Genomic DNA, 9,663 nt, shown 5'->3' with positions numbered 1-9,663 from the left:
ATCAGCGAGGTCACATGACTAGTGTCACGCCACGTTTCTAGAACTATCCTGTTCCTTCGGGAGTGCTCTAGCATTTACTAGATAGGGGGGTGGTCTGATATATATATATATATATAATATGGTCATGGCGTGACGTGATAATGTGTGTGTTGGTAGTGAGTAATTGAACTGCAGTCAGATAGTATTGTTGAAGTTGAGCATGTTCGTTGTTATAGCGTGACTGTTGAAAATAAGTGTATCGGTAAAGTTGTATTCGGAAAGAATAAACCAGTTTTATTAAGTAAGGTCTTGTGTCGCTAAAGTTCGTGGGAACGAAGTTACGGAAAATTAATTAACAAACGGAGACGTAACAATATCATATGGAAAGACCTAATAAATGTTGATGTATTTTGTGTGATGTCAGTCTTGGAATCCGTTTCTTTATTCTAACTGTAAATTACCTCGAGTTAGCGACTTGTGAGCTCCACTCGCCACTGCAATTCTCAGCTAAATAAATTTGATGCAATCAGCAGTATAGTCGAAACTCCACTCCCAATATCAACATTTTCAGTCACGATTACCACATAAAAATAAATAATTATGTTCAGGAAAAAAGCGACATTTTCACTCCCACATTCCCTGTTCAACTCAACCCAGTAAATCCACTCACTGATATAAACACTTCAAGACCTTTTACTAAAGCTGAAATCAAAATTGACATTAAGAAATTAAAAAACTCCAACTCTGGGTGAGGACGGCATCAAAAACACATTAAAAAATGCATCTGACTCACTCATTACACATCTCACAACCCTGTTCAATCTATCATTAAAATCAGGTTATCTCCCAATAGTATGGAAATCTGTTAGCATTATCCCTAAGAAAAGTAACGATTCCAGTAACCCAGGTAACTATAGATCAATTAGCTTGTTAAATTGCATGGTTCTGCAAAGTGTAGATCTGTTACAAATAATAGGGTTGGAATCCTATAGCTAATGTTGATTACTATCGATTGTCACTTTTTCTTACTTGCTGTGGTGGTGTGTATTGACAAAACTCGTGATATCTAACCAAAAACACCTTAGGTGTGAAAACAGGTGCAGCCAAAGTAAAGGACTGAGCGTGCCACTTAAAGGGATGAAATCAAAGTTGGCGGCCAAACTGGCAGCTACACTTATAACATTAATAAGAATTCTACAGCAAATATTCATTCATTAATTAGTTAGGCTGCATATTTTGTTTTACCCACAATCATGCCCCAAGTTGAACAAAAAATGCAGCCTGGCTAACTAATGAATGAATATTTGTTGTAAAATTCTTATTAATGCTATAAGTGTAGCTACCAGTTTGGCGGCCAATTTTTCTTTTATTCCTTTAAGTTGCACACTCAGTCCTTTGTTGGCTTCACCTTTTTTTCACACATAGGGTGTTTTTGATTAGATAAGTCTCACTTCTAACACCGAATAACTTTTCTGATACTGAACTCATAAACTCACTGAATACTTCATTGGCTGAACTATTCATTGTTGATTAGTCATATTTATATCACACTCTTGTTTCAAGAACCTTCTCGATTATTACATCATCATGATTAGTAGCATCTTCTAGCAAAATCTAAATTTAAATATATAAAATATAGTTTAATACACTATATTACTCTTATCAACAGTGAATAATGTTTTTTGTTGTACTTATTTCATTCTCACCATTTTCCAGAACTCCTGGTGAAAGAGAGTTTGTTTCAGGATTATTTTTGTGGGCGCCCACAGCAATATTTTCAAGGGTGAGGCAAAACATGTATGTAGGGGATCAGCTTTTAAAGTGTAAGTCAACAGACTAACAGAATATGTTATGTGTGCTTAAACACAAATAATATTTAGTTTAACTATGATGTTAAGTTTACATCATAATACGTGCAATGTTTTGTGAAATGTAAGGGGAGAAAATGCCCCCTCCTGTGGGCACCCATGAGACTGGCAATCCCTTCCTTCTAAAATTGCAGTGCATTATGACAAACTTAAAAAACTATATTCTCTACAACAAACAAAAGCACTTGTTTCTGATTTAAGGATATTTTTTATCTTTTAATTTTTATCAATATTTTTACAGGGTTAATACTGTTTCTTTGTTTTTTTGTTTATAGTTATGCACAAAGCTACACAATGGGCTATCTGTGCTCTGCCCACCACGGGTATCAAACCATGTTTCTAGCATTGTAAGTCCGTAGACATACCGCTGTGCCACTGGGGGGCATTTAATATTGTTAAAAAGAATAGTTTCCCTACCTTTTCATATTTCTGCTGGATAGCTCTCAAGTCTCTCTGGAGCTTTGTATAAATTTTCTGTACTCCTTTATGCTTTTTCAGTTGTTCAATAGGCTCAGCAGATATAACAACTTCAGGTGTACCTATTATAAAATACTTAGAATTAAAATCTAATAACTGTAATGTGTGGGCATAAAGCATTTCAGTACATTAGGATACAGGTGTGAATGCCGCCAGATGTTGAAACAGAAAGAAAACAAACATGTATCTATATATAAGTATAGAAGTTTTGTGTAATGAAAGTTCAAAGTATTTTAATTCTATATGCTATAGTGTTAGTATGTATCATATCACTTTTATAAATGTGATATACTGATTATTTGTAAAGTGATATATATGGACAACTGCAAGTCATGCGAATATTAAGCAATAAAGTTGTATCAATCATTTCTGTGTGGTATGCTTTAATTAGTTCAATGAGAAAAAAATTTAGAATTCTATTTTATAAGTTTTTATTGGAAAAATAGAAGCACTTTATAAAACAATACACAACTTATTGTCAGCTAAAGGCAGTGGTTATAAATGACAGATTTTGTCAAGTTATCAAGGTAACTTCCAAAAAGCAACCTGTGTGTAACATATTATACAGAAACTGCTCTAAATAACATGCAGCATTTTATAGCTACATTATTTTTCAATTGAATAGTCAGAGCTAACATTAGAGCGTATTCACTGCATATCAATAATAATAAAAGGACACGTCTGTGGGTGATCGCCATAACTCCAAGAGGAAAGAACCTAGAAATCTGAAATCTTGCACATATACTAAGCAGACCCTGAGGGTGTGCACCTGGGTATTATTATTTATCCACGTGCATGTGTATCTTTTTATGAGGCAAGCTAGTGAAAACCACATAGAAAAGAATATGTGACCACTATAGCTCCGAGAGGAAAGAACCTAGAGGCCTGAAATTTTGCACATATACTAAGTGGACCCTGGGGGTGTGCACCTGGGTATTAGTTATCTTATCCACATGCATGTGTGCCTCGTTTTAGTGAGGCAAGCTAGTGATAAACCACATAGAAAAGAAGTGGTTCCTTATATTACAAATAGAAATCACATTAGGAATAGAAATGCATTCTCTTCTACATGGTTCCTTATATTACAAATAGAAATCACAAACAGACAGACAGACACTCACGTATCATTACTTATCCACGTGCGTGCATGCATTTACATCTTTTTAATGAGCCAAGATAGAAAAAATCCACATAGAAAAGAAGTGGTTCCTTATATTACTAATAAAAATTACATACAGACATGCACGTGTGTGCGTGTCTGTTTGACTGCCATAGCTCCAACAGGATAGGATCTATAAACCTGAAATTTTGCACCCATACTAAGTGGACCCTGAGGATCTGCACATGGGTATTATTACTTATTTTATCCACATCTTTTTTAATGAGACAAGCTAGCGAAAAACGACATAGAAAATATGTAGTTCCTTATATAACAACTTCTAATATATATATAGAAAAGCCAGTGCGTTTTGGTAACAATGCTTTCCAACAATGCCTTTTATATCCTGTTGCTTAGCAATAAATGTATAACCTAATATTGTTGTTAAGAGGCTATGTGCTGAAAGTATAAAATGAAATGTTGTTTTGTAATTTAGAGGCTCCATTAATTAAAGATGTTTATTTTTTATCATTTAAGTTTAAAATTGGGGGACAACATCAGAGGGAAGGTTACCTTTATAAACAGGCCACATCCCGTAAAGGAGCAATAATAGTATTATTGCGTCAACGAGGTCACGTGATTAGTATCACGCCACATCCTTCTCGAACCTTTGTGAATTGTCGGGAGATTACTAGATATAGTGTAGTCTTGTATATATAAGACCGGCCATGAAGCAACGCGGAGGTAATGAGTAAATGAATGTATGCGGACAAAATATTGTTGGCCACGTGAGACGTGAGTTATAGCGTTGTTGTAGAGCGACTGTTGAAATTAAGTGTATCGTAAAGTTGTATTCGGAAAGAATAAACCAGTTTTATCTAAGAAAGGACTTGTGTCGCTAAAGTTTCGTCAATTAACAAACGGAGACGTAACAGTATATAGGTTATACTTTGATGCTAAAATGGGTTCAGAATACACACTAACATAATCATCTAAAATAAATCAACCTAATAACCCGAGCGTAACTGGGTACTTTCGCTAGTATTCAATAAATATATTTCCTTGATAATGTATGTCATAGATGGCCAACTTCTTTTTGGGCATAGAACATTTTCTTACCTAGAATGTACTCTGGGGACTGAAACTACATGGCTGGATAAAGTACGTTTAGAATATTTGCTTAATTTAAATTTTAATGTCTACTATAAAACCCTTAATCAAATATATCGTTTTGAATAAATAGCTGATATTAACATTTGAAGAAAGTTCTCAGAAATGTCACGGGTTTCATTTTCTGTTTTATTTTTGAAAGTTTGGCCAAGATACAATTTGCTTTACGAACATATCAAAAACAGAGACTGAATCTGGCCCGTGTACCACCAGTTGGCCATCTATGATGTATGTGGATAGTTTAAAAAATGGCATATGAGTGGTCAGAGTTAGGGTCTGAGTGAATCAATTTCGTAAAGAGTTGAATTTTGCTACCACTGACATTAACATAAACTTTGTATCTATGGGAGGAAGCATACTTTTGATCAGTCAGGAGATGATGATATGGGGACTTTTCCATTTCTCAGTAAGTGCAATGTCAAGCCTTCTGATGTCAATTGATGGGTTAAGGATATTGATTCACACAATTTCCAAGTGGGTTCCAGAAGTATTGTATAGAATTTAAGTCAGGATTTCACAGTTTCTTGTTCGTGGCCACATGACATCAACATTATTTGGTACAGATTCATCTACAAAAGGTTGTATAACTGTTTCCAGTATCATGTCTGTATAATATAAAGTAGTAAATCCACCCCTCGGAAGTACAATAAAATCTCCATTCATCCCGATGCCTTGTCCTCACACCATAACTGAATGACACTAAAATGATCACACTGAATGATTTTACACTGAACATGTTTCATCTTTGTTTCTCCTGACACAAACTCGTCAATTATTGGAAGAAATATGTACTTTGATACAACTTTGAAGAGTATAAATACAAGGAATCTGATCAGATAACTGCAGGGCTGGAGCAGATCTTCTCAATCTTATTCTGCTCCATTTTTTTTATTACAGGTAATCACTTGAAATCTATAGTGGAATCTATGTGCTGTGGTGTCAAGTCTTAATAGCCAATTTTTTCAGGTAACAATCATTCTGCAGCATAGATAACCTTGGCCAAACTGTCTAATAGTTGTCATTTAGTCTATGTGTAATGGTTTACCATGTTGTTCAGATGGAAGTCATTCCACAGCAAAGATAATCTTGTCCAACAAACTGTCTGACACTTGTTGCTAAGTTCATGTGTAGTGGCTGGTAATTTGTAATATCCATATTGCTCAGATAGCAGTCTTTTCACAGGAAAGATAACCTTATCAAATCTGCCTACATTGCTTACCAACAGCAGCTAACATGGCCATACAATTCAATTAAAACAATAACCAAACTTCAAGCAATCACCAAAACAGTAAATGATCAAATTTGGGAATGAAACAGCGTAGTAAGTGGGAAATGCTCCAGAACAGTTTCATGTGAAACTGCACAGAACTATTATGGCTTGATGTTTTTAGGAACATATTCAGGTGAATTTTACAGGACACATTGAATGTTTGCTCCTTAAATTTTGGTACAGAGTAATCATATACATATATGTATAATTACAGAAGGTATATTTAACTATTTAGTTACATGAAAGACCCAGTTTTTTAAACTAAAACAATTATATCAGTTAGCACCAGATACTGCTTACAGATATATTTAGTTACTCTTTCTGACCTCCTGTGCCATCAGCCTAGCTAAAGTTCTACTACTCATGGTGTGAATGTTCACGAAAATGAGACCATATTCTTCATGTACACTTTAATCCTGAGACTCTTGCCATTGCATTTACACAACATCACATGTTACAATCATTCACTTATATTCACATTTCAATTCTGAAAGAAAGACATGTTGGAAGAATAATTTATGTTATTGTTGTTATTTGTTAAATATTGTGCAAAGCTACATGAGGGCTATCTGTGCTAGCTGTCCCTAATTTAGCAGTGTAAGACTAGAGGGAAGGCAGCTAGTCATCACCACCCACCGCCAATTCTTGGGCTACTCTTTTACCAATGAATAGTGGGATTAACCATCACTTTTTAACACCCCGCGAATGAAAGGGTGAGCATGTTTGGTGTGACAAGGATTCAAACCTGTGACCTGCAGATTGCGAGTCGAGTGCTCTAACCACTTGACCATGCTGGGCCTAGACTAGACGAAAGTCAGATACTGAACACCACACATCACCACTCTTGGGCAAGTATAATTAAATATTTGGATTTGACTGTCACTCTTTAAAAGCACCCATGACTCCAAAGTTTGAGAAAACATTTTATTTTTGTGGTAACAGGCACAAACCACTGAACTTTGGATCCACAGTACTGCTCGTTAACCACTGGGCCACACTCATTGTTATTTGATACCACTTGGCCATGCTGGGCCTAGACTAGAGGGAAGTCAGATACTGAACACCACCCATCACCACTATTGGGCTAGTATAATTAAATATTTGGATTTGACTGTCACTCTTTAAAAGCACCCAGGACTCCAAAGTTTGAGAAAACATTTTTTTTTGTGGTAACAGGCACAAACCACTGTACTTTGGATCCACAGTATTGCTCGTTAACCACAGAGCCACACTCATTGTTATTTGATGCCACAAGTTTGAAGTAACATTCCAGTGAATTATGTAACTTGACACTGCGGTCACGCGACTGTTGTTCATCAATTTTTGAGATACAAGAGATACCAAAAAGTGTGAGTAGAAGCAGGTCTATTAGTGGCAGATCCTCTTAGTGCATGATGATTAGAGAATGCTAGGCCTATTGCCATATTTGTGTTGCATATTCATGTACATGTAGGAGTACCAGTATTGTGCCCTCAGTTTCAAGAAATGAAAAAGATTATTTGTGTTGCTGTTTTGCAATGGTTAATCACAGAAAGAATGTATTAATTATTACAATAAATATAACTATATGAATGTAAACTGAATGCAAAAAGTAAAAGGATTATACATACAAATTTCTGTTATATCTATGATTCTACTGCATTTTCGATAGAAAGGAAAGAAGTTTGAACCAAGTTGATTGTTTAAACTCACGAATTTCAAAGTCAAGTTTGAAATGTGACATCACTGGACTAGGTAAGTTATTGGTAAATGCTCCAGTACACTGAGGAAGATTTCCATTTCCATTCATGCTAACAGATTTATTGTTTAACTCTAGAATATTTTTTGTTTCTACAGCTTCTGAATCACTCCTCCATAAGTAAGCTCTCGTCTTGTCAGGTTCTGTTTTCTTGATATCACAAGGAGCAGGTGATGGGATGTCATTTGGATCTCCTTCCACCTGAATAATGTCATTCAGCAGTTTTATTTACTGTTTAAATCAATGATATGAACTGATAAAACCCCAAAAATTAGATAAAAACATACAACATACATTAAACAGTAATGAAAATCGTTTCCAATAATAATTAGTGTAAACATATAAATATGAAAAATTGCTCAATGTTTACAGTTTCCTAAGTATAGGTACCTGAGCAGTAAAATTGCACAGAACATTGAGAAGAACATAAAAGTCAACTAGATATTTATTTATTAGGTCTACAATATATATCATCTACTAGAACTACCACAAGTTACCAGTCAATTACAAATAATGATTTGAATCTTAACCAGTTAACACATAACTAAAAATAATAGTATTTTATTTGTAATGCATTGGTAAATGAAACATTTTATGACTATGAGAGAGTTTCAATTTAACAGGATTATATACTACTTAACTCTGGGTCAGTTTAACATATTAGTGACACCCTCATTGACTATAAATAAATATTAATACTTTTCAACACACCACTTCTAACTTTTAAGGATCAATAAGTCAGCAAGAGTGGGTCAATTGAACATATTAGTGTTACTCTCATTGACTAAATACTAATATTAATACTTTTTACTTTTATTATGGCTTATTCATGATGTTGAGGAACTCACTTGAAGTAAATCTATAGCTGATATTGGTATTAAAAATATTTTTTGTGTTTTTAAATATAAGTTTTTAATACCCATATCAGCTGTCTCTGCTATAGATTATGGCCCTTGTTACTTATAAGGGTCAGCTTTGAGGTTTTATATTATTTAAATTTTTTTTATTTAATAGTTTTAGTTCAGTTTAGAGGATAGGACAGCCTGGATGGACCAATAGTACCTTTGTTGTCACTAAACATTATGTTATGTTAAAATTAAGAGTGGAAGCTTAAATTTAGCTGTGTTTAAATACTAAGTCATCTTCTCATCATAAATTAGTCAAATATGAGTGAAACACTTTTAAACTTAGGAAATTATTCAAAATATAATTGAATCTAAACATCTACATACATACTGTTAATTGCAACATCAGGCCTTAATTGATAATAAAACTGAAATAATTTCTTGCAATAACTCAATTTAATAAGAATTATAAAATTCTACTTAATCTATTAAAATGGAAATAAATAACTCTGTACAGCTAGAACCTGTTATGTGTAACCTTATGTGTAGTTTTGATATAAACATAAATTTTAACAAACTGTTCAAATACTAACCATCTCTACATCATCAGTCAATGCTAGAAGCTGTTTGGTGTGTTTTTCAACCATAGACTGATATGCAATTGGGTTTGCTAGGGCATCAGCTAGCTCTACAAAAAAAATAAGAAATTAATAAACAAGTCCTTTCCCAACTCCCACCAATGTAATATTCTTAGCTAATCTTTTATGTGGTACCTTATCAAAAGTTTTTTGAAAATCTAAGTTTAACAAGTTTACACTTTCCATCATCCTGATAACATTTAATATCCTCACAAAGTTAACAGATTAATAAAGAAAGGTTTCCCCCTTCAGTGAATCCACATTTTTTTTTCTTTTCTGATATTATACTTTAATGGATGACTTTTGCAAAGCTACTTTTAGCAGACTCTTATCTTTAATGTACTACAAGTCCTTGCTGCTAGTCACCCATCTTTGTCAACCAACTGTTTCTCTCAAACCCTTATAGATTTCCTAATATTTTTAAACCAATTTCCTAGCTTTCCTACAGTTCTCTAAGTCTTTCTTCCTATCATAATGATTAATATATACCATGAGATCAATAACAAAAATTATTTTATTGGCTCCTTCAGTATATGCATAAAAATATATTTTCAATTTACATTATTTTTCACTGTGAAC

The 9,663-nt window shown here is 34.0% G+C and overlaps 1 protein-coding gene across 1 annotated transcript in view; it reads right to left on the bottom strand.

Moving 5' to 3' along the window:
- Positions 1-9,139, bottom strand: part of LOC111088109 — a gene marked incomplete at its 3' end in the record, with an annotated part of 17,208 nt that extends 8,069 nt beyond the window's left edge. The window contains exons 1-3 of the mRNA XM_022397097.1: positions 9,040-9,139; positions 7,556-7,802; positions 2,265-2,386 (exon numbers count right to left, since the gene is read on the bottom strand). Coding sequence (XP_022252805.1) covers positions 2,265-2,386; positions 7,556-7,802; positions 9,040-9,093 — 423 coding nt within the window. The remainder of the gene's footprint in view (positions 1-2,264; positions 2,387-7,555; positions 7,803-9,039) is intronic.
- Positions 9,140-9,663: the final 524 nt, after the last annotated feature.

The sequence above is a fragment of the Limulus polyphemus genome, unplaced genomic scaffold, assembly GCF_000517525.1.
Source record: "Limulus polyphemus unplaced genomic scaffold, Limulus_polyphemus-2.1.2 Scaffold3139, whole genome shotgun sequence".
In the NCBI taxonomy this organism is placed as follows: domain Eukaryota; kingdom Metazoa; phylum Arthropoda; class Merostomata; order Xiphosura; family Limulidae; genus Limulus; species Limulus polyphemus.
Note: the sequence above shows the minus strand (reverse complement) of the source record. Positions and strands in the feature narration are given on the sequence as shown.